This window comes from Micropterus dolomieu, linkage group LG10 (assembly GCF_021292245.1).
Source record: "Micropterus dolomieu isolate WLL.071019.BEF.003 ecotype Adirondacks linkage group LG10, ASM2129224v1, whole genome shotgun sequence".
Taxonomy (NCBI): Eukaryota; Metazoa; Chordata; class Actinopteri; order Centrarchiformes; family Centrarchidae; genus Micropterus; species Micropterus dolomieu.
Genome location: NC_060159.1, coordinates 15,220,115 through 15,244,052, shown reverse-complemented (window position 1 = coordinate 15,244,052; position 23,938 = coordinate 15,220,115). Strand labels below are relative to the sequence as shown.

Below are 23,938 nucleotides of genomic sequence, written 5' to 3'. Positions count from 1 at the left end.
AAGCAAACAAAACACAATACTGGACCATACAAAACACAAAACAGACATGCTATACGTAGTTAATCCTGATACTTATAGCAACTATGTGTATCGTATTTTAGCCATCAGCATTTCCAAACTAGTAGTGTTACTCACCATTAATTTAGCTAGCTTGCTAAGTTAGCCACAAATCTTCTCCGGGGATGATAATGTGCATCTCCGCTGGCAGTCAAAATGACTTCTTTGGACTTCTTTTAAACATTAATTTGGTCTGACCTGACCAAGTGTTGATGGCTACCGCATAGGAGAATGCTGCATGAATTTGTTTTAGTCAGGTGACTGTCACGATGTCAACTTATACGGTGCCTCAGAGAGTCAAAAAGCTCGAAGGCCTATAGAAATGCGATTCATAATAGTCGCATTCGGTGTTTGCCACTTGTCTTATCACTCGCAGACACGGCAATAGGTGTTTATTGCTGTTTATAACTTAGAATACACACACCTCTTACCGTGGCAAACCTACTGTAAAGCCATACAGTACCTAGCGATAGCATTAGCTTACTACAATGTGGAAAGCCAACCCCCATTAGTTTGTTAGTCGCTATGGTAACCGTATTCGGTGCCTAGGATAGCTAGTGTAAGATTACGTCAAGGTAGATAATCTAACTTAGTTAATGCTAGTTAATTTACGACGGGGAATAAAGGATACAGGAATGCCCCAAATAAATAGTAAGTAAACTTCTGTTGAATTATGACAGCAATTAACTGTGGCTAATTAACATTTGTATCGGTATTTTGATAACTTAACTTAACTTAATAGTTAAGGTCCTCAGATAATGAAAAAAAAACGTTACGTCTTTCACTTTTATGTCTCTGACTTTTAATCCCCCCTGTGCTCCCATATTCAAAACACTCAAACAGACCGTTTGGTGGACAACCTAATAGAAGATGAAGCTGAGAAAGAGAGTCTTCTTGCCAAACCAACCTGCTTCATCATAGTTGGAAGACCGGTAATTTCTCTGTGAGACTTTAGTATCAAATCAAGTCATACATGTTTAAACTATAACAATGTAGCGTAAGGTTAACACTGAACATTGCTGGGTCCCCCAAACACTAGAATTTGCCCCCCTAATACCTTCCATGTCATAATGCGCCATGTGACTCCATATTCATTTTGTGGCATTCTTTGTGGCAGGGTGTTGGCAAATCCACTTTGGCCAAAAAAGTTGCAGAGTCCTGGAAGTGTATTTTAATTGATGGTAAGTACACTTGCTGTATTCCTGGTCTTTGTCCTAACATAATTCAGATATTTCTCATCAGCTTTTTATACTATTTCAGACACAGATCTGCTCAACACACACATTAAAAATAAAACAAAGCAAGGCATAGAGGTGAGTATCATTTCATGTCATAGGACAGAAAGGTTAACTGTCCGTTTTATATATGATGCGTTTTCCATAGCCTATATGTTTTATTTATGGTCAATGAATTGCTTTTTCTGACCATTTTAGCTCTTGAATATCTTATATGGGGGGAGAAGTATACCAGAAGACATGGTTCTCCAGCTGATTCTTGCCAGGCTTAACTCACCAGATGTGGAGCACTATGGTAAATTGTGTAGCTCAAAGTTTATTTTATTGGCTTCAGAACAGTAATCATATATGCAGATTGCACAGCAACCTGTCATTAAAAAGACAACTATGAGAGCGCAGCCAATGCTTGTACTTGATAATACATGTGCTGTAAAACAGGATATGTACTGAGCTGCCTGCCATTCATGTCAGAAGAGTGTCTGAAGATCCCTGAGCAGATTGAGCTGATCAAAAACCTCAAGCTAACACCTGATTTCATCATCAACATCAAGGTAACCCACATGTCTTGTATTTAAAGTTGTGCATTACATCAAGCAGCAATTGATTCATTGTTTTTAAGCAATATTTTTTTCTTTTTAAATGAACCTTTTAAACATTTGCATGTTGAAAGTTCATATTCTGACAAAGATTTGTAAATGCGAGATTGGTTTGATGATGAATTTGACACTCCCATCTTTAAACAGTGTGCAGACAAGGACCTGGTCTATAGACTGTCAGGTCTGAAGCAGCACCCAGAGACGGGGCAGCTGTACAACAGGGATCGGTGGAAGCGTGAAAAGGTGTTTAACAAGAAGAAGGAGAACAAGGATGAGGAAATGGAGGATGAAGAGGAGCAGGTATGGCTCAAGGGAAAACACCTCTTGCCACGAGGTTTACCCTTTCCTGTCTTTGGTGTTAGTAGTTTGTTTTTTATTGTATTCCAGTGATTAATAGAAGATTATTATTTTCTGCATTCCTGCATTTCATTATGTTGCATTATTTAGAGACAGTAAAACTGCTTTCATTCTAATTAAGTATATTTTTTTCCTATGAGTAATTTTTATCACAACCTTAAACTTTAAACCTTAAACACAAAAGCTGTCAAGCCATGATTTTCTATTACACTAATAGGATTTTTTTTTTGCAGACTGGGGAAGAGGAACTCCAAAAGGATATTACTGACCAGATGGTGTGGACACCAGATAATTTGGCCAGAAATGCTATTCCTAGAATCACCATGTACAAGCATATCATGCTCAGACCACTTGAGGTGAGTTACCCGGGGCTCCAAAAATCTGAATGACTCACCTATTAATTAAGAAGTCTAATTAACATGTACCTCACACATAATGCAGCTATTAGTTGGAATAATCATTTGAAATTAAGTCATTTCCTACACAGTATAAATTATGATCTTTGTCTTTGGGTTATATGGTCATGATGTACAGGGCCAATCGAGGTCATTGTTCTTGAACGATGAGTGCAGGGCCACATTTTGTCATCTTTTTATGATCTGTCAACTTTGGGCCAGGGCTGTCAGAGAAATTGTGTTTGTGTAAGAGTTGACCTTTATGCAGAAAGTCACCAAGATGTTATGTTATATTATTTTGACTGAAAATGTTCATGCCATTTCAATCTTGGTGTTGCTGTTCAGTCATGGTGCTCACATCAGGTTACGATTAATTTTCAAATGCCAAGTCAGAATGATGAGGTCATTCCACCATGGTTTGTAAAAATGGAGCCAGTGTTTCTGAGATACTGAAGAAAGTTTACTCTTCAGCGTAGAGATTTATCATTGTTTCATGTTTTGTCAAAATCAGACCAGTGACGTCTAAGACCTAATCTGAGATATACTGTAACTGCTGATAAACACATCAGTATAGCCTGATCTGAAGAACCAGTTTCATATTCTGTTCTAAATTAAATCAGATGCATGACCACTGACAAAAGCAAAAACACTTGGCTCACTTCATTTCACTCATTTTAGAGCCATCAATTTGTAAGTTAATTATTATTTTTCCAGGACTACATGACAGACCACAACCCTGTCTACCTCTTGGAGCTAGATGGAAACAACACACCTGAAGAGCTGCACTCGGTAAAGACATAAATGAACCGTCTGCAGGAAAGATTTTATCACCATGTTGAGTTTTTAATTAGCAGCCAGTGCTAGCCTGGTGTTGACATACATGTCAGACAGCTGTGTGTATAAGCATAAATGTGCATTTTCAACTACCTCTGTATTCTGTGGACTTACTTTACTTCACTTGTGTTAAATGTTTTGTCTCTAGTCTGTAATGGCCCGTCTTGCATCCATGGCAATAAAGCGTGTCTCCATTCCAGTCCGCCTCCACCAGCCTGATGATGAAGAACTGCCAGATGACATTGACACGGTCTGCCAATAATAACCATATTCACAATTTATTTCAAAACACAACTCAGTTATGTTTATGCATAGAGAACACCAGTAGTTTAATCCTGAGTTCATCTCTTTTCCAGGAGGACCTAATGAGAATGATGTCCTCCAGGGCAGTGGTGCCTGGCTTTAGATGGAGAAGAAGCCGCTGGGGCCGAACTTGTCCTGTCGCTCTGAAGGCGGGGAAGGTCATTCCTGGCAAGCCTGAATTATGTGTGGGGTGAGTGATCTTTTGTAGGCAATATTCAGGTGAGTAATCTTTCCAATAGCTTCAAGTGAGACTGGGGGAACAAGTTAACCAACTGTTATTTCAACCCCTGTGTAGCTTCCAGGACAAACTGTACGTCCTCTCATCTCAAGAGGCCTACCAGAAGTTTGTCACAAACCCCCGGCGGTACTTACTTCCTCCGATGCCCAGGCCTCCATGCAGAGTTTCCATCATTGGACCTCCACAGGCAGGGAAGAGCACTCTATGTACGCTTCTAGCTCAGCACTACAATGCATTGGTGCTTGATATGGAGGTATTGGTGCAGCCAGTTCTGGCCAAGGTTGAGCAGGAAAGGCTTGACAGAATCAAAGAGGAGACAACACAGGTTGCTATAGAGAAAATCAAGATGAAGATGGAGCAGGAAGCTGCACAGAATTCGGGCAAGTTGAATTTTGTTGAAATATGATGATATCACCTGTACAGTTTTTTGTATATTAAGTAAGAAACATGTATATATATATAGATAGATAACTGGTAACACAATGTGCCAAAACTATTCTAACAAATGTATCATTTCAAAAATCAGGCCTTCAAAATACCATGTATAAAGTATTGTATAAAGCATTATTTGTATTTTATGAACGTGTGATTTATATTGTAATACACAACAGTAATGTTTTGATATGTTATTTCATCAGATGAAACCAATGTTGTAGAAGGTAAGATGTTAATATATTTTCTTTACTCTTTTGGTGTCTCTCACGAACAAACACACATGCAGATAAACAGGCATGGATAAATGAACCCTTTTTTAAAATCTTGTACATTCCCTGTACAGTACATGTCACCAACGGTATTCTGGTCATGCTACATTATGTTGTGCTTCAGAGTTTTGGAGGTAATTGTAAGAGATTAGGTGGCATACTGGGCAGTATACTATATTTGTGTGCTGTTCTCAGTGACAGAGGATCATCCAGAGGTACAAGCCATGGTGCTCACTGCGCTTGAAGATGCCAAACACGTGAGCACATCTCCCTTCGGCCTGTATGCTGAGGTACTGGAGGAGCGTATAAAAGAGGTTTGTCAAAATCTGAAACACGGCAGCTTCATTTAAACAAGCTTTTTGGTCCGGAAATGTGATCAGCATAGTTGCATATACATAACACACCACTACTATTCAGGATATTCATGAACAGTCATCTCTAGAATTCTTTTGTGACTGTAAAAAAAATTTATATATTCATTTTCTTAAGAAACATTGACTATAATTAACATACAGTAAATATCACCATTTCACCATATACAGTAAATATAATGTCAAGGTTAAACTTAACTTTCAGATTGAAAAGACTGACACTGGTGCAGATGTCAGGACTGGCTGGGTGCTTGACAACTTTCCCAAGAATTTTTCCCAGATGAATGCTTTACAGCAAGCTGGAATCCTGCCAGACATCCTCTTCTGTCTCAGAGACATTGATGGAAATCAGGGTACAAGGCACAGAAAAAATGCATCAAAAACAAGTTGTTTTATTTAAGTATATAGACTTCAGTCAATATTCGATTTCTCTCAGTGTTCATGTATCAGTGCACATCAATGTGTTAAACAGTTTTGAAGAGATTGTATGAGATGAACAAGGACAGCGTGGATGAAGCAGTGAAGAAGAGGTTGCAGGACGAACGATCTGAGAAGGATAAACATGACATGTGAGTGCTGGTGCTATGATCCTGAACAATTTCTGGGTTGTTATATCTGAAATGGATTTTTGAGCTTTTGGTTTTTTTGGGCTTAATTTCTCTCCATTTTAGATATCAGAAGGAGCAAGAGGTAGAGGCCAAGCCTGCAGAACTGCAAGCAAATCTAGAGACAGTTGTCGAAGAGGCCGAAGGTACTGTCTGTCTATGTAAGGCAGCCTAAATTCACAAAAGCTCCTGTATTTTACCAGCATTGTTTTTAAAGCATTCATTAATTTCCTTTGTAGAGAATCTTGAACAATCTGACAACACCAGCCCTGCTCATGCTGACACAATCGAAAAGGAAGGTGAGACATTTTTATTACACGCTGTTGTTTCTCAGATCAAAAATTCATGTTTCTATGACGTTATTATGAGAGAAAAAAATATTCACTTTGTCATCAAGATGGAAATTCAGATCAAATAAGTAATAAGCAAAGGTTTATGATGAAACTTTTATATCATACTATTTAGGTATTATAACACTCTGGCCATAACGTTTCATTAAAAATACCACACGCTTTTTTTATTAAATTTACAAACCATACTATATGTAAGCACCTTTAAAGCAGCATTGAACTGACAAAAGTTTTTCCTTCTGTCTTTAACTCTCTGTTGCTTAAGCTGTGGTACTACCTGACCATTGGGAGTTGGGTTATCCAGACGGCCCAGAGATGGATGACTATAAATTACAACTTCAACAGTTTGTGCACACATGGGAGCAAATGCAGTCAGCTTTAACTGTCGCCTACTCAGTACTGGAGATTGGCAGCAAAAGCCCTGAGGACCTGCTTCAAGAGATAGTCCTTCAGATGGAGAGTGAGTGTAACCCTTCATGAAGTACCAGTCACAGTCATGATTTTCTGTTACACAACACACCTCTTTTTTTTTAATTGGTCAGAATGGGCATGTCTGGTTTCAAATATATTAATTTCTTGCATATTTTTAAAATTATTTTGGGTGTTTTTATTGTTTCATCTTAAACTAACTAAGACAATTATTTCTATAATATATGGCGCAGTAACAGTTGCATTCATTAGTATGTTATCTGGTATTGCTAGAATAAAATAATTACTATGCAAGTATGAAATTAAATAAATTAATATATATATTATACATCAAGTTACATCAAATCGAAGGAGTAACATTAGTCAGACATTGTTTTAGGTATGAACAGGTCATTTTTGTATTTAAACTAATTTTATTTTATTCATTCAATTTCATTAAAGCTAAACCCATAATGTACCAACAACATACCGTATCTTTCTCTAATCATGAGAAATTCTACTAAATGCCATGCTTGGTAAGAAAAACTCACAATCCAATCTGGTGTACATGCGTAATCTTCAGAACCCTTTCAGCATGTGTCCTGGGAGCTGTCAGTGGTGGACCTAGAAGAGGAGGTAGAGGATTTCGAGGCCTTAGCTGAGCTGGAGAGAGCCAGTGGCAGCAGTGAAGATGACGCAGCAGAAGAGGAAGATGAAGTCAGTAAACAAAGAAGTCTTTTAACTTGAACGTCCAAGTCAGTAGCTTTTTTGATTTTGTATTTAAACAAACCTTTAACAGCGTCTCCTTCCTTTCAATGAAAGCAGGGTGACACAACAGCAAAGAGATTATTAGGTGATACCTATCATTTCTGCCCTGTGGCGTTAAAAAAACACAACATCCTGTGGCCCTGTTTGGACGAAATTGCAGCCAAGTACCGCGAGAAGACCTTCTACTTCTCTAGCCTAGAAGCCAGGGACTCCTTCCTTCAAAACCCTGTACACTTTGTTGCACAGACTGAGCCTCTCAAGGTACCAGCTGACATGAGAAGAGAGAGAAAAAGTGATTGTAAGACAAAACAATAATCCTTATAACAAGAATCTCATGTTCTTCTATCAAAGCCTCCTGCCCTGCGGATCTTTATTCTTGGCGCCCGGGGGTCAGGCAAGACCACTTATGGTGAGTGGCTCGCCCAACAGCTTGGCATTTTCCATATTCAGTACAGGGAGCAACTCCAAATGCTCGTCATGGCTAAAACAAATAAGCGAGTACCTTATGCTGATGAGGTAGACTCTTCAGAGGAGTCTCCTGAGGACTTGGAGGCCCTGATAAAGGAAGCCAGGCGGGAGGAGGAGAAGGAGACGGAGGATACTTCTGCCAACATGAATGACATGGAGGTTAGCTTAACAGTGTCTCTGTAGCGAGATTTTCCGTATTACTGATCCTCAAACTGTGGTTTAATATGCCATTTAGACACTGAATTATTGTATATTTGCTTTTGTGTTTCTACAGCAGGAAGTGATACTGACTGATGAGGAAAAAGCCATCAAAGCCTACCTGTCTGATGGAGATCCACTTACTCCAGAGATCCTGGATATGGTTGTTGCACCATACTGGAAACAGGAGCCATACAAGTAATTACACACACGCACACACACAAATGCACACTTCCTGCCCCTACCATCTACCCTCTACCCTAAAGTTTGGTATTTTGGGAGATGCGCTTATTAGCTGTCTTGCTGGGTGTTAGGTGAGAAGATTGATGCCACTCAAAGACTTGTACTTTAAAAATTAAGCTACTGCATTTATGGTAACCTAACTTAGCTGAGCATAAACACTGGCTTTCTTATGGTAAGAAAATACATCCACCATCACCTCTAAAGCTTGTCAAATTGTATCTTGTTTCCAGTCTTTGTGCTAAGATAGCTAGCTGCTGGTGGTGGCTTTATATTTACCACATAGATACAGAGAGGTATAAATCTTCTCATCTTCTGATCTATTCTCCTCCTTGTAGGTCTACAGGTTTTATTTTGGAGGGCTTCCCTCATAACCATAATGAGGTGCAGTACATGTTGCAGGGACATCTTTTCCCTGATGTTGTGGTATTCATGTCGGTGGATGTGTCGGATGTTCAGAAGCGTCTTTTGCCAACGTACCTGGAGAATTGGCGTGAGCGCTGCAACCAGCGTGAAGCACAGCTGAACATCTTACGTGATCTACGTAAAAAGAACCGGGTAAGTATGTGATGACTTGGTAGAATAATCTTTCTGCCAACTTTATTATCAAGCATTATTCCTGCTGTCTGTCCTGATGATGACTATAGATTATGTAAGTATCAGGCCCAATTATAGCTATTTCTTTGGTACAGGAAGAGAACATTGCCAAGAGAAGGGCTGAACTCATTGCACAGCATGCAGCCAAAGCAAAGGTAAGCAAACTCATCATAACCACGGACATCCCCTCTCCATGACATGCTCAACCCCTTTTCCTCTTATCTCCAATCTCCTAACCAATCAGCTCAGGGATCATGAGGATGAAGAAGACGAGGAAGCTGCAGACAACATAGAGGATGAGTTAGAGGCCATGCTGGAGGAAGAGTTCCCTTTAGAAGAGGATAATGAAGACACGGCGACTGAGAGTGAGAAGGCAGCGTCTGAGAGACTGGAAATGGAGATAGAGGAGCGTTTTATGACAGATGAAGTCAGCCTCGTTACTGTGACGGTACAAAAACACAAAACCCAATAAAGACAATTCACCAGCCAGCTGCCTCTTTACATTTGGGACAAGTAGGAAAGTTAGGAAGCTACACAATATACATCTGATTTACACTAGTTTTCCAATAGTCTGAGATTTATCAGCCATTACAATAAGTGAAACTTATTGAAAATTGTCATCATTAGACGTTACTACTACAGACAAACAAACCATTTCACATTCTGATTGCAAGAACACATCCTTTAACTTTACAGGACAGAAGTTGGAACTTAAATCTAGTGTGATCTGCATAATGTCCACATATTGTACTTTACTTATGCTCATATCTTCTTCTTTGTGCAGGAGCTCCTGAGTGAGCAAAACATACCCAAAGTGTCAATCAATGCATCTCGCAAGCTCCGGATCGTGCAGCATCAGCTGCTCCACAAAATCCAGCCCCTGCTGAACAACCGGGAGTCACTCTTCCAAAAATGTCAACCCATCTCCTACAGCCTGGCACATAAGCTGCTGCTCTCCTCGTACAAGCGTCACAGTGCATTTGGCTGCTCGGACCCCATAAAGGTAGGCATAATTTAAGAATGGCAACTATGGCCATAATTTTTGCCATTTATAAAAGTTCTAAGTTATTTCAAATACTATATATATATATATATATATATATATATAATAAACATGTTGATCAGCAGTAACATATTGTTTTACCCACACGCATCCCTCTTCTACAGCAATACAAAGAGAAAGATTTGATCCAGCCTCTGCAGTGGCCTCTCAATACCACATATCCCTTGATCTTCCATCAGTATATCTACTTCTTTGCGTCCAAGGAGAACCGCTATGCATTTATGCTGAACCCCTTGAAGTACCTTAGGCAGCCAACGCCCACCCCGTCCTTTCCTGTTAAAATGGCTGTCGTTGGACCACCCAAATCTGGAAAAACCACTGGTAAGCCTTAAAACAGCTAGAAAACTCAGTTGTTTCTTTTCTCTCAAACACTTCTTCTTTCTTTTATTCACAGCCTTTATTCAGTCACTTTGTTTTATCTCTCCAGTGGCACAGATGTTCGCTCAGAAATATGGCTTAGCCCGGCTGTCCATTGGCAGTGTTATGCGTATGGTGCTTGACACTCAGGCGCACACTGAACTGGCTGTCCAGATGAAAAAGCATCTCTCCCAGGGACACATTGTGCCTGATGAACTGGCCTTTCAGTGTCTGGAGGTGGCGCTCATGAGCTCGGTCTGCAGCATTCGGGGGTAAGCCGGTGACGTGTGTTCCATTTATCCGTTTATAGTTGAAGATGAAGATGAAGACTATATTCTTACTTATGACTGTTTAAAAATGTCCACATGCTGTACTCCTGCTTGAGGGTGTTTGTGAAGATAGTATTTACTTGTTTGGCATTCCAGGTATGTGTTAGATGGCTTTCCGAAGACACTTAAGCAGGCAGAGCTGATGGGGTCTCGGGGCATCATTCCCATGATAGTAGCTGAGCTGGAGCTGGACACAGTGGAAGTGCTGAAGAGAGGTCTTGTGGATAAGATGAAGCCCAACAAGTCAGAGAACACACATCAATAACAGCTAAGTCTGAAAACTGTTTAAAACTGCAAACCTTCGAAGTGAATTTAATTAATTCCCCTCCCATGACAGGCCTCACGTGATGCACGACAGCTCCGAGATCCTTCACATCTGCAACTCCTGTTACAAGCAAGAGGTGGAGCATGTGAGGCAACACTTCCAGCAGCAATATCAGAACTGGATCCCGCTCGATGGCTTAAAGAGCCGATGGTGGATCTTGAACAACATCGTAAAGGAGATCAGCATCAGCATGAGATACATCCACAGCTATCTGGAGAGGATGCACAGCAGTAAGTACCAGAAGCTTATCCAAGCATCAGCTCAGCAAGGCTTTGCATTGGAAACTTTTATTCAAAAGGATGTGTTTAATCTATATCACTCTTACTTACTTATCTTAATTTTGCAGGGCAAGCAGCCTGCATTAACAGACTGTGCATCACACCCAAGGAGCTGCAGTATCGCCTTGGAGAGTTTGACCAGTACTGCCCAGTCTGCTTGGTTCTATATCACCAACTGGTGGACTGCTCAGAAACTGAAGCCTTAACTCATGCGGCTGAGTACAGGGGACACTACTACAAGATGTGTGGCGAAGACCATTTAGAGGTCAGTGTAGTGGAGCTAGTTTTCAGATACCCAAATTCTGTACATGATTTCTGTCATTATCTAGTGGAGTTTATTATTTATATACCACTATGTGGACTTTTTCAGGATAAACAAAATAGAAACATTTTTAAAGTTACATTTATAATAGCAGATTAAACATTAATAAATAGTGACTGAAAGAAAAAATACATTTTTATCTTGCTCTCTCAACCACAGCGGTTCTTGAACACTCCAGATCAGTTTGTGACTCCTGGCTGCCCACACACTCTCCCAAAACCCCACCTGCTGCCAAGAAAGCTAACTGAGAGTCAGGTGAAGAACAGGTTCCCACAGCAAGTTGAGATGAAAGGCTTTTGCCCGGTCACTTATGTGGAAGGAAAACAAAGGTACACTACTCAACCTTATAAAATTATAAATCTTAAAAAAAAAAACCTCTAACCAAATCGCACTTGCTTGAACGCGTATGTTCTCCTCAAGTTCTAACTCAACAGAGAATGCTAATTCTGACACACATTTATTCAGACTAAGTGTAGACTTAGACAGTAAGACCCAGATAAGTCAAACCAAAATAAGTCAGTGCAATGGGATTTCTGTGTGTGCAGAGATGTGTGTATGTATATTTCTTCACGGACAGTATGTTAATATCCACTAGCTACCTTGTAATGGTAAGGTTTAATAGAAACATACATCTTATAACTGTAGTTTGAATACTGATAATCATTGGCATTAAATCTATTAATGGATTAATAGAGGTTATTATTTATCAGTGTTATTATACTTTTCAGTTTTAGGACACTGATATTCACTGCATTTAAGATTCCTTAGTAAGTGCATTTTGAAAGCACGTAATAGAAATACTAACGACAAGAAATAATTAAAAAGAAACATTCAAGGTTCAAGGTTTATTTGTCCGTAGGTATGAAGCCCTGGTTCAAGGAAAGATGGAATACGCTGTGGAATACAGAGAACGGATCTACATTTTTGAGACAAAGCAGAAACAGGATATGTTTTTGAGGTGTGAAGCTATCTCTTTGTATATTTCAGAAATGCTTTTCTGTTATTCATGTTTTCTTTTCACAAGGTATATTGAGCTGTATCAGTAGTATTTCCACTACTTTTAATAAAGACAGTGTAGTATTATTTGGCCATTGAGTAGAGGTTGATATCTTATCTGTCAAGGCTTCCTGAAACCTACTGTGGCCAGAAGCTGCCCACAAAAGTTCCTCCTCTTTGTGAGCCTGTTCCCCTCACCTCCCTTCCAACGTTGGGCTACCTGGAACAGGTCAGACACACACTCAAACACACCTGAAAAACATCACAGTATTCTGTAATAATGATGTCTGCAGTGAGAGATTTTATAACATCAACATTTGTTATGTATATACGTTTTAGTTTTTTCATCTGCCCTGCTTTAAGTTTGGCCTATATATGTTTTTTAGGGCGTGGCAGTTGCAGTCATTAAGGCCATGACAGCTGTTGGCTGTCTCAAACCAAAGTATCCCTTCCTCAGTATACAAAGATCAGCACTCCTCTATGCAGCCTTCTATCTGAAAGGTAAGTAAAATGTCAAAGTTGTCTTAGGTAAATATAGAATGTGTGAATTTCTTAAACTAAATAAGGATGATGGTAAGGAAGTACTATTTTATTTATCTATTTACAATTGCTTTAGTACAATTGCTTTTTTTTTTTTTTACAGCTTTCAACCACAAGAGCACAGACTACACAAGCCATAAGTACAAAAAGAAGCTGGCTTTGTTTGAAGAGAACTGTGCGCTCATTCCCTACCTAAGCTCAACAATGGGAGGGAACTACAGGCCTGCCAGTGAACGTCCCATTGACTTTGAGTTTAAACTGAATAGGTTCCTGGCCTTGGGCAACTTGCCAGGAGCCGGTGGTGTGCTGTAGTTGTGCCCGTTATGAAAGCTTGACTGTTGCCTGTTTTGTTGTGTGAAGAACTGTGACAACATGTAATAAACTGTCAGGGTTGAAAATGTTGCTTGGATTATTACTTAACCCTTGCTTATAGTTTATATACTCTCGAGGAAACTGCACTTCTCTTTAAAACCATTCTCAGGGTAATTTCCATTGATTTTCATTATATTTAGTCTTTATTTTTAATCTTTAGTCACCATAATGAAAGAAACTTTAAATGAAATGTTAAGCTACCTAAATGCAGAACATCGTTCATAATATCGTTTTACCTTAATGTTTATTTGTATATTTATTAAAAATAGGCCTGGCACAGTATTGATCACTTGCAGGGGGAAAAGCAGCTTGTAATATGCATATGCCAGTTAGCAATGACCATTTACATTGTAGCTGGGTTTAACATTCAATATACTAAGTCATAACTAATACATTATTTGTCATTTTATTTCGATTAATTGTTTATATTGAATTTCTTCCAGTGAGGCTTTATTTGTTTTGTGTACAATGCATACCAGAGCCGTTAAATTAGATTATGCTTTTACCAGTATTAAAACTATTTCTCAGTTGTCTGCGTTAACATCTCGTTAATCCACGCGAGATTTGTCGGGGAATACTGGGCGCGAATTCGACAAGTGTTGTGGTGGTCCCCCCCCCTCAGCTGTGTTGTGTGTCCGGCTGCTGCGAAGCAGGTAAGCAGTCACTCCACAAGCTGTCATTCCAGCCCTTACAGTTTCTTGTAACGACGCAAAACTAACCACAACATACTTATCTTTTGTCTGGCTCTTTCGGTGTCAGTGAAACCTTCTGCTAAGCTTGTAGCGTTAGTTAGCGAGCTAAGCTAGTTTAGTAACGTTGCTAACTTGACGTGACTCGCTAACGTCACTGTTGTAGTTTAACGTTACTTGCAGCCACTACTGTGTAAGTTGGGTGCCGTAAGACATTACGCGAAATAAGTTAACAAAACCAACAATTGTGAGGATAGCTAATTGTTTCGATGTTTAAAGTTCAAGTACCTTAACAGCTTGGTTCAATGCGAGGAACTGTGGTGCGTGTTCTCTTTCAGTTTCCTTTTTCCCCCCCAAGGACGTTAGGTTAGGTGCCAAAATGTCTAAAAGGAAAAGCAGCTCCGTCAGTGACAAACCCCACAAACGGATCAGACCTGTGGAGGAGGAAGAAGTGGACGATGCAAATGTTGATGCTGGTGACCAGGAAGATCGTCCACTGAATAAACAGGTTTGTACAGTCACTGCTGGAAAGCATTGTGTAGCTTTTGTTCCTACAGAGAAAAAGCGTTTTGTTTTCTTTTAATTCTGTCGCTCTTGGTTGATTATCTGAGAAAGTTATAAAAGGATCAGAAACTGTAGATTTATTACATTTGTGTCCTGTATGTGGCTTGTATTGGAGAGAAGTGACATAAATAAGTAAACAACTTGTGGTTAGGTGCAGGGTGCTGGTGAGGTGGTGAGTGACGCAGGGATTGTGGAGAGCATCACTCTGAAGAACTTCATGTGCCACTCTCTCCTGGGTCCCTTCACTTTTGGTTCCAATGTCAACTTTGTTGTCGGCAACAATGGAAGTAAGTGTACCCACTACCCTGTTAAATGGAAGGTATTGTGGAAATTGTCTATTGCTGGTGAGGGACTGAGCAAATAACTGAGTTACAAGAAACCGTTGTCTTTGAAGAATTTATTAATAAAAGAGAATAAACAGAGAAGTACTACAGCACAAAATCTGCCACCTATTTTCACCATTAATCAACTAATCGTCTAGTCTATAAAATGTCAAGAATGACGTCCCAGAGTGACCTCTTCAGATTGCTTCTTTTGTCCAACCAACAGTCCAAAACCCATAGACTCTTCATTTACTATCATAAATGACAAAGAATATCAGCAATTCCTTACATTTAAGAAACCTGCAATGTTTCACATTTTTGCTTAACAAAATGACTGAAACGATTAATCGACTATCAAAATAGTTGTCAATTAATTTTCTTTCAAGCAATTAATCAACTAATTGTTGCAGCTCTAATCATGGGGCTCAACTACTGGTACCACAGCATTTTCTCTGACCCAGTGTCTCTGCAGGTGTTTATCCACTTATTCAATGATCATGTCATTTTACCTGTTAAAATGTAAGGATCAGTGGTATTTTGATGTACAGCTCTCACATACCAATTTTAGTGAAATGTTTTGTTTTTATTTAAATGAGGAAAACACTTCTTTAAAACATTATTAGTGATTTTTAATAGAAATAGTAGAGCAGTTAAATAATATATTTGATAACATTAGGATCATAGCCACATTTTAACCATAGCATGCTCACCTTTAACTCTCATTTCAGCTGCTATACAGGTTAAATAAAAATAAGAGGTTACTAAATGTAATATTTTACTAAGATAAGAATTTAAAGGGGGCAGACAGTATTACCATATGGAAGCCGTTGTGTCACCTACTACATGGTCTGATCAAACTGATAAAGTGCTCCTACAGAAAAATATTTTTCTAGTTACCAGGAAGTGCAAACCTGTCTTGCCTTGGAAATCATTTTTGTTGAAGTACTTCTTCAAAATTGTTTAACGTTGTTAAATCTTATATTTTGGTACTTCCGTAAGGTTAACAACATTTCACATTCATCCCAGAACCATGTTAGCCAGATTAGAAGAGATGGGCACAGATACAAAACTATTGAGTCATTATTTAGGGTGTGATTTTTGTGGTGGTGACTTTTCTTTTTGTACAGTATTTCTCTGTTCATACTATGTGTTTAAGATGTGCTGCTCTGTGGCCATCAAATCACAGGTGTCTCTGTAAATATCCATCGTTAATTCATGTGACCTCTCAAGTCTGTAGTTATCTGGATCTGAGTAATGACGTAAATCCAAATCATTACTGTAAACATAAGTCCGGCTTTTTAGTAAAGGTTAACCTTCTTTCTGGAATATCCTCAGTTCTTTTGTGCCTATCTGTCTTTATTTCTTTTGTTTATTACATTGTCTAAATATTTTTCTGTGCACAAACTGTTTGTGTGACAGGTGGAAAGAGTGCTGTTCTGACAGCTCTCATAGTTGCTTTAGGTGGGAATGCACAGGCCACAAACAGAGGATCATCCCTCAAGGGTTTTGTGAAGGAAGGAGAAAGGTAATCCTTGCACCACATCATGTGATGTACACTTCTTTTTGTCTCTCCTTTTGAGACAGGTTATAGTTGCCTTTATGGGCCTGTCATTTGAGGCAGACTTCAGTGAATAAGCCCTTATGTTGCTGCTACTCGGCACCTTTAAAAGATTCTAGTGAAAACAAATCTCCTATTGTGGCTTCTTTGCTTACTGGAGGTACAAGTTTGTCTTTTCTCTTTGAGAGATGACTCTCAAATTCGATCTTAAATGTGAAATTGTGAAAAGTGTCACGTGCAAAGGTGACTTCTATTACAAGTTGCATCACTTGTTTCTCTTTTTTTTGTCAGCTCTGCTGATGTATCGATCACCCTGCGAAACAAAGGAAGGGACGCTTTCAAACCTGAGGTGTATGGATCAGCCATCATTGTGGACCTGAGAATAACACGTGATGGGTTGAGAACCTATAAACTAAGGAGCAAATCAGGTAAAGACCATGAAAAGAAGATAAATACGTGCAGAGCACAAGAACAAATATGGTCACCAGTAAAGCTGAAACAACAAGTCAGTAATCAGAAAATTAGTAGGCAACTATTTTGGTAATGGGTTAATCATTTACAGAATTTGTAATGTTTAAAATGTTCACCACTTTCTGACAATTTATAGGGGAAACAGCTGGCAGATTGGTAGTCGATAAGGATTATACACTGATAATTGTATCCCTATTCAAGTCATGATGATGAAAAAGAGCTGAAGAGCAAAAGTTAAAATTAAAAAAGAAAACAAAGACCATGTTTCACAATTTTAGTACACAAATGACTACGTCCTGTAGATGCTTGAATAATACTTTGAACTTTAGGAATTCATCTCCTCTTACAGGTCAACTTGTTTCAAACAAAAAGGAAGAGCTCCTGTCCATACTGGACAATTTTAACATACAGGTATGATCTATGCAAACCTTGTTAAACAATGTTATTTAAATTTTGTTACAACAAAATAAAATTTGCCTCTGTTACTGTGTTGGTGAGAGAGAGAGAGAGAGAGAGAGTCATTATTAACTAGTTTACTTCCAAAGGTCAACAATCCTGTGTCAGTTCTCACTCAAGAGATGAGCAAATACTTCCTCCACTCAAAAGGAGAAGGAGACAAATATAAGGTGCATTAATACATAACTAAATTTTTTTTTTTATGACAATATTCTATCTGTTGTTTTGTGAACTGTGACTGATACAGATTTTGTAATTACACGCTCATTCTTTTTTTTTTTTTTTTTTTTTTTCTCTTGCAGTTTTTTATGAAAGCTACCCAACTGGAGCAGATGAGAGAGGACTTTGTCTACATCAAAACCACCAAGCATGTCACAGAGGATAAAGTTGGGCAACATAGTGAAGTAAGAATTAGTCTGCCTGAAATGTTCATATTTAAAGCAGCTTTAAACAATACTTTACAATAAAAGTGTGTCAGATGACAATGTGAAAGGGGTCACTTGTAGTAAGTTTGCAGCTCCACTTGGCTTCACAGATCTCAATAGCAAGTTTCAGCTCATTGTTTAGCTGACTGGGGTCTCATTTATAAACAAAACAGGGCTGGAAACGTGCATACACCACTTCTCACCCAGAGGTTGTGATCTATAAAAAGCAAACTTAGTGGCAGAATGTGCTGTCCTCCGTGCAAACTCTGAGCCATGCGTACACAAATAAACTGGGGAAATGAGAAACGGCGAATCACATGGCAGAAGGATGAAACTGTTTAAAATGGATACTGTTGTTTTCAAATAAATCAAAATATTACCTCTGAGTATTATAGGCCAATAAAACTTAACATAATATATGAGTTCATTTGATGATAAAAGCCTTTCTGAATAAACAAACACCCCTTTGTTTGACAACATAATTTAAGATCATTTGCAGGGCACACAAAATAACGATGATTTAGGATAATAATCACAAACGCCTATGCATCGTGCATATGTGCGTCCCACTCCACCTCAGTCACTACTCAGTGGGATGCGCCTTCCTGCAGATCAGTCAACTAGGGGGTTGAGCTCCCAAGCCCCCTTTCCTCCTAAATTAGACCCCTGATCTGTAAATGGACTGTTTTGGTTCACTCTCACAGCATTGTTTTTAGCTGTTTTCAGCGTAAAGGCTCTACAAAACCCACTACATACTACCTGCCCAGCACCAAACGTTAGACCGACAGTTTACATAGCTGGTCAACATAGTGGAGCATTTAGCAACTAAAGAGCCAGATATTTCCCTCAGGAGTTGAGACCACTGTAGAGACCAAAAACAGAGCTATAAAAGAGTGAATACTGGAGTTGTATTTGCCAGGTGGCCGCGATTCCCACTGAATGCTAATGTTGCGCCTTAACTGCTCGATATGTCGATAATAAGCAACTGTCTGATAACAAGTTTTCCATATCAGCGTAAAGGTGATATGGCGTTGTTGTGTTTACAACTTGTTTCCGCTGCCAACAAGTGGCCAAAGAAATATTTGCAGGTTTAACTATTCTACACTGTTGATCAATTTTGAGGGTTCATTTAGGGCTTGGCAATAAAACAATAATGATAATTATCGCAATATAATTTTCCTCAATAACAACATAATAAATATATTGTCAATAAATATTTGCCTTAATTAATTTGAATCCCAAACAAATTAACACAAAGAAAAGTTTAACCACATAATTAACCATCTGGTTTCTTCACTCTTCACTCAGGAGCAAAAATCAGCCTTGAAAAAAATGATTTGACAAATATCGTGATAATTATCGAATGATATGAAATGTTTTTATCATGATAACATTTTTGGCCATATCACCCAGCCCTAGATTCATTGTGGAAAAAAAAAGTTTAATTCTTTAACTAGCATAGCTGCTTCTCTTTTTCAACCATGTTTTAGATGACCATATGTGATTATTATATGACTGTTACAGTGCTTGAAAGACTTGAAGCGGAAGTACATGGAGAAAGAGGACCGTTACAAGAGCCTGACATCATTAGATGAAATGCACACAAAGCTGGAAGAGTTGCAGAAGCAAATGGCTTGGGCTTTGGTGAGATAATTTACCCTTTTTTTTTTTCCCCAATTTAGAATTTTTAAGCCCCTTCACCTACTGCACTATCTCACTACAAAACTAGATTAGTGCAATAATTACTTCAAATACAATTCATCTAAATAGTACTGACTGTGTGTTAAATGTTGCAGGTGAGTGAGTTGGAGAAGGAGACTGAGCCAATAAAGGAGAAGCTGCAGTCAGACAGACGTGCTACAGAGAAATATGATGAGAAGGTGGATGAGTGGAAGGTAAGACACGTCTCGATAAGATAAGTATTCACCTTAAAAATGATATAACAAGAGTGTGATTCTCATCATCAAGAGTGATAATCTCTGAAAAGAAAATCATTTTTATTTTTTAAGATGACACGGCATCACCTCTTACCTCTAACCCCCTACATCTCTGATCTTTTTTTTTGTAATAATGCAGAAAAAGGTTGAGGAGGCTGAGAAGAAGCAAAAGCAGATCCAGGAACAGTTGGAGGGGATCACTCAGCAGCTCCAGGAGCTCCAGCCCAAATGTGCTGAGCTCAAGGCTGAGGTCCAAAGACAGAATACCCCTCTTAAGACGAGCGAGGTCAGAGTTCATACAATGCACCAGTCAGGCTGTAAGGCTGACAGCACTGTCAATGTCACTTTCAAATGAGCACCTGAAGTGATTTTAGCGTCAAAGCTGTAAAAAGAATGCAATGGAGAGATGTGACCTTCTTTTAAATTGTGTTAAGATTTTCACTGGTGTTCAGGTCTCCCAGCAAATTAGGTAGCTATGAAAATGGAAATAGGGCGATATATAAACGATTTATCTATAATATATTTATGCAATTTAAAGTAACAGCTCAAAATTACTGTTCCAGTTGCTAACATGTTTTTATTTTATATGTTCTAGATAAACTCAAATTGAATCAGTATCTTTATTGAAAGCATAGTAAAAAGCTGTGTAGTGTGCATTGTCACTTTCTTTGTAGTTTTGGGTTTAGAGTTAATGTTATCATTGTGAGGCTTGTTGCGTTACTGACCGGTGCTTGTAATCTTAAATTATGTGTGCCAACTAGGTCACTGTCCATAGATGCAAGGCTAACCTGAGGGACCTTGAAAAGGACAAGGTTCAGCTGTCCACCAGGATAAATGATCTCAAGCTGAGGTACGACCTTATCTTGTTTTCATGTCTTCTGTGTTGCCTTTAAGTTTAAATGTATTTATTCTGAGTTGACTCCCCTGTGCTTTTTGTCCTTTCTCCAAAAAAAATTTTAAAAAATTTAATCCCCCTAGCATCAGTCAGACAACAGGTGCAGAGAGCCAGGCCAGGACGAAGCGTATGGAGCAGATACAGGCTGAGCTGGAAGACCTGACACACCAGATCTCCACCCTGGGCCAGCAGATTGACCAGTATCACCTCGCTTGTGGCCGTGCCAAAGAAGAACAAGGAAAAATGAGGTAGGAAAATAGAAACTGGACTGAAGATAAATTTATCATGCACATGCAAGTTTGGTTCCTGGGGTAGCCGAAGAATCTTCTTTCGCTGACCCTGTCAGTGAGTGATGAAGTTGAGAATTTGGTATTCCCTGGTCTCTTAGTCCCTTTTTTTAAAAAGTCCTCTCAGCAGCACCGAAACCGCCTCTGACATAATGATAACACCCACCTCCTTCTGTCTTCAGGAGAGAGCAGGAAATGCTCCACAGGTCCATTGATGCCAACAGAAGAAATCTGCAGACAATGGAGAGCAGTCGGTCCAATCGCCTGCGCCGTTTTGGTGAGCACATGCCAGCACTGCTCAGCGCCATCCAGGAAGCCCTGAAAACGGGACAGTTCAAGCAGAGACCTCGAGGACCTCTGGGTAAGACCAGTTGTGCATAGGTGAAAATGTTTAACAAAATGTTTGTCACCTCAGTCTTGACACCTTTCACAGCATTTTGAACTGCATAATCATCCATATTGAGAAGAATGAAGAACACGTTGCATGGTGGTATTTAGGCATGGGCCAGTATGAAATTTTCACATCATGATAGCCTTATTATTATCTTGAAAGTCCGTTGCTCACTGGCTCTGAATACACATACAGTCAAACCATGGATGGGAGGGATGTTGATCAACCTGCAAATCACCCACCCAAGCAAGCAGTGGAGGGAGGCTTCGGCAGACTATGTTGGATGCAGCGTGTGGGAGAAGTAGATAAACAAAAGCAGGACAAGCGATCAAATGGCATAGCGAAGACGATAGCTACACACTGCATGCTGATTAGTATTGGGGAAGATGTCTATGAAGATTCTCAGTCATCCAGGTCATAGTTATCCAACGAAGGATTTTAACTGAGTTAAAAATAGCTGAGTTTCCCTGCCAGTCAGTCAGAACTGAAGAAGTCCTTTGGATGAGGGACGAAACGTCTTCCAGTATCTTCAACCAAGTCCAGTTGCCCTTGATTTTAACCTTCGTTGGATATTGGGGAAGATGTCGATCTTAGGAAAGTTGTTAAAATCACAACGTAGTCGCTTGGCGCCGCGGGGTTGGTCTTTGCTCCTGTGAACAGAAAGGGACACGGCGCTCAGAGAGTAAACGGCAGGCATGGAGAGTAACCATGGCCACGGCTTCTGTGCGCTACACTGCTGTAGACTAAGTAACTCACAGCTGGGCAGTATATTTTGGACGCACGGACCAGGTAAAGCGACAGTGAACACAATAGTGCAGATGTAATTTATTAGCTACCATGTTGGTTTTGTTTTGAAAGGCTAACATGCGGCGCAGCTGTTGCTGTGAACGGAATCGCGGGAGGAAAAGTCCAAAAGACAAGTTCTGTTTTTCGGCGACTTTATACAACGTAGCCTACTACTGATGGAGACAGTTACCAGGGAGACACTGAAAGAAACGGGGCACACTGACGTGTTTGCAGCAGAGGTACGTTAGGTCTGTGAGTGTGAAGAGAACTGAAGGAGGAAGATTCACTAAGTGAGTGACACTTCCTACAAATGGTAAAAACATGCCCCATGCCTTGTTTTTTTTTTTTTCTTTCCCCCAATGTTGAGATTTTTAACAATGTACACAATGGCGGAAGACAAGTAAAGATGTGATACTGGCTAAATTTTAAACATAATTCTAGATTTTATAAGTAACTGAGGGGTAAAACTTAGCCGTGTTATCTGCCTCGTTTGCAAGCCAGTGCTAAACACACTAACTCTCTTAGCTTGTTGCAAATGTGCATTTCAAGATGGTGGTGGCGTTGGGGCAGTGGATAGGACACATGCCTCTGGTGTGGGAGACCCGGATTCAATTCCCAGTGCGACATCAACCAATGTGTCCTTGAGCAAGACACTTGCGCCTTGTTATACCAAACAATTGTAAGTTGCTTTGGATAAAAACGTCAGCTAAATGCTCCAGTAGATGGAATATCATTTTTGTTGTATTGCCTCACTCTTTCAACGGGGGTAAATGTTCAGGGGTTGCCCTCCTTAGGCCATCCTATACACATGTGACTGACTGCTCGCACCAACCTGCGGGATTCCTGCACTTGCCGTCTTTGACGAGACATTAAAAAACAGCTGATTTTGTAGGAACGGTATAACGGAAAAGTTTAGTGGTTTTGAAACCTTGACTTTTTCATACCGCAGGATACTTTGAAACCGGTAAGTGGCACCTGCCTAGTAGTATTATAATGTAAATACAGTGAGGAAAATAAGTATTTGAACACCCTGCTATTTTGCAAGTTCTCCCACTTAGAAATCATGGAGGGGTCTGAAATTGTCATCGTAGGTGCATGTCCACTGTGAGAGACATAATCTAAAAAAGAAAAATCCAGAAATCACAATGTATGATTTTTTTTAACTATTTATTTGTATGACACAGCTGCAAATAAGTATTTGAACACCTGAGAAAATCAATGTTAATATTTGGTACAGTAGCCTTTGTTTGCAATTACAGAGGTCAAACGTTTCCTGTAGTTTTTCACCAGGTTTGCACACACTGCAGGAGGGATTTTGGCCCACTCCTCCACACAGATCTTCTCTAGATCAGTCAGGTTTCTGGACTGTCACTGAGAAAGTTTGAGCTCCCTCCAAAGATTGTCTATTGGGTTTAGGTCTGGAGACTGGCTAGGCCACGCCAGAACCTTGATATGCTTCTCACAGAGCCACTCCTTGGTTATCCTGGCTGTGCGCTTCGGGTCATTGTCATGTTGGAAGACCCGGCCTCGACCCATCTTCAATGCTCTAACTGAGGGAAGGAGGTTGTTCCCCAAAATCTTGCAATACATGGCCCCGGTCATCCTCTCCTTAATACAGTGCAGTCGCCCTGTCCCATGTGCAGAAAAACACCCCCAAAGCATGATGCTACCACCCCCATGCTTCACAGTAGGGATGGTGTTCTTGGGATGGTACTCATCATTCTTCTTCCTCCAAACACGGTTAGTGGAATTATGACCAAAAACTTCTATTTTGGTCTCATCTGACCACATGACTTTCTCCCATGACTCCTCTGGATCATCCAAATGGTCATTGGCAAACTGAAGACGGG

At 39.7% G+C, this 23,938-nt stretch overlaps 3 protein-coding genes across 8 annotated transcripts in view; 2 read left to right on the top strand and 1 right to left on the bottom strand.

Moving 5' to 3' along the window:
- Positions 1–474, bottom strand: part of fig4a (FIG4 phosphoinositide 5-phosphatase a) — a 67,719-nt gene extending 67,245 nt beyond the window's left edge. The window contains exon 1 of the mRNA XM_046060202.1: positions 136–474. The gene's annotated coding sequence lies outside the window, so the exon portion shown is untranslated. The remainder of the gene's footprint in view (positions 1–135) is intronic.
- Positions 380–13,332, top strand: ak9 (adenylate kinase 9). Of its 5 annotated transcripts, none has more exons than XM_046060199.1 (37): positions 380–708; positions 901–989; positions 1,175–1,238; positions 1,318–1,370; positions 1,491–1,587; positions 1,764–1,843; positions 2,036–2,188; positions 2,479–2,601; positions 3,355–3,429; positions 3,623–3,724; positions 3,831–3,967; positions 4,073–4,395; positions 4,654–4,674; positions 4,915–5,033; positions 5,296–5,443; positions 5,563–5,659; positions 5,762–5,841; positions 5,935–5,994; positions 6,311–6,505; positions 7,037–7,170; positions 7,276–7,482; positions 7,573–7,848; positions 7,964–8,085; positions 8,466–8,685; positions 8,820–8,879; positions 8,969–9,172; positions 9,509–9,727; positions 9,892–10,108; positions 10,215–10,416; positions 10,570–10,716; positions 10,811–11,028; positions 11,145–11,341; positions 11,558–11,727; positions 12,258–12,356; positions 12,521–12,623; positions 12,781–12,895; positions 13,038–13,332. In XM_046060199.1, the coding sequence occupies exons 1-37, from the start codon at positions 654–656 to the stop codon at positions 13,244–13,246; spliced, it is 5,190 nt and encodes a 1,729-aa protein (XP_045916155.1). In that variant the 5' UTR covers positions 380–653; the 3' UTR covers positions 13,247–13,332. The 5 variants fall into 5 exon arrangements, with proteins under 5 accessions (XP_045916155.1, XP_045916156.1, XP_045916154.1 ...); XM_046060200.1 differs by having other exon boundaries at positions 1,731–1,843; positions 9,967–10,108; XM_046060198.1 differs by having other exon boundaries at positions 381–708; positions 1,731–1,843; positions 7,279–7,482.
- Positions 13,333–13,858: 526 nt separating this feature from the next.
- The window catches only part of si:dkey-119f1.1 (Structural maintenance of chromosomes protein 6-like), an 18,963-nt gene continuing 8,883 nt past the window's right edge, over positions 13,859–23,938 (top strand). Inside the window, exons 1-14 of one of the 2 annotated variants that reach the window (XM_046060360.1) lie at positions 13,859–13,959; positions 14,354–14,503; positions 14,711–14,846; positions 16,302–16,407; positions 16,732–16,868; positions 17,261–17,322; positions 17,457–17,537; positions 17,670–17,771; positions 19,317–19,436; positions 19,589–19,687; positions 19,869–20,015; positions 20,491–20,579; positions 20,708–20,872; positions 21,094–21,272. In XM_046060360.1, the coding sequence (XP_045916316.1) occupies positions 14,375–14,503; positions 14,711–14,846; positions 16,302–16,407; positions 16,732–16,868; positions 17,261–17,322; positions 17,457–17,537; positions 17,670–17,771; positions 19,317–19,436; positions 19,589–19,687; positions 19,869–20,015; positions 20,491–20,579; positions 20,708–20,872; positions 21,094–21,272 (1,552 nt within the window). In that variant the 5' untranslated portion in view covers positions 13,859–13,959; positions 14,354–14,374. Of the gene's footprint in view, positions 13,960–14,333; positions 14,504–14,710; positions 14,847–16,301; positions 16,408–16,731; positions 16,869–17,260; positions 17,323–17,456; positions 17,538–17,669; positions 17,772–19,316; positions 19,437–19,588; positions 19,688–19,868; positions 20,016–20,490; positions 20,580–20,707; positions 20,873–21,093; positions 21,273–23,938 lie in introns of both variants that reach the window. The other variant, XM_046060361.1, reaches the window with a different exon arrangement.

Excerpts from the sequence above, each read along its gene's own strand:
- ak9 (XM_046060197.1), top strand. The coding sequence starts at position 654 with ATGCTAGTTAATTTACGACGGGGAATAAAGGATACAGGAATGCCCCAA. Across the intron at positions 709-900 it reads AGGAATGCCCCAAATAAATA|ACCGTTTGGTGGACAACCTA; the intron begins GTAAGTAAACTT and ends ACACTCAAACAG. Across the intron at positions 7,171-7,275 it reads CAGCAGAAGAGGAAGATGAA|CAGGGTGACACAACAGCAAA; the intron begins GTCAGTAAACAA and ends TTTCAATGAAAG.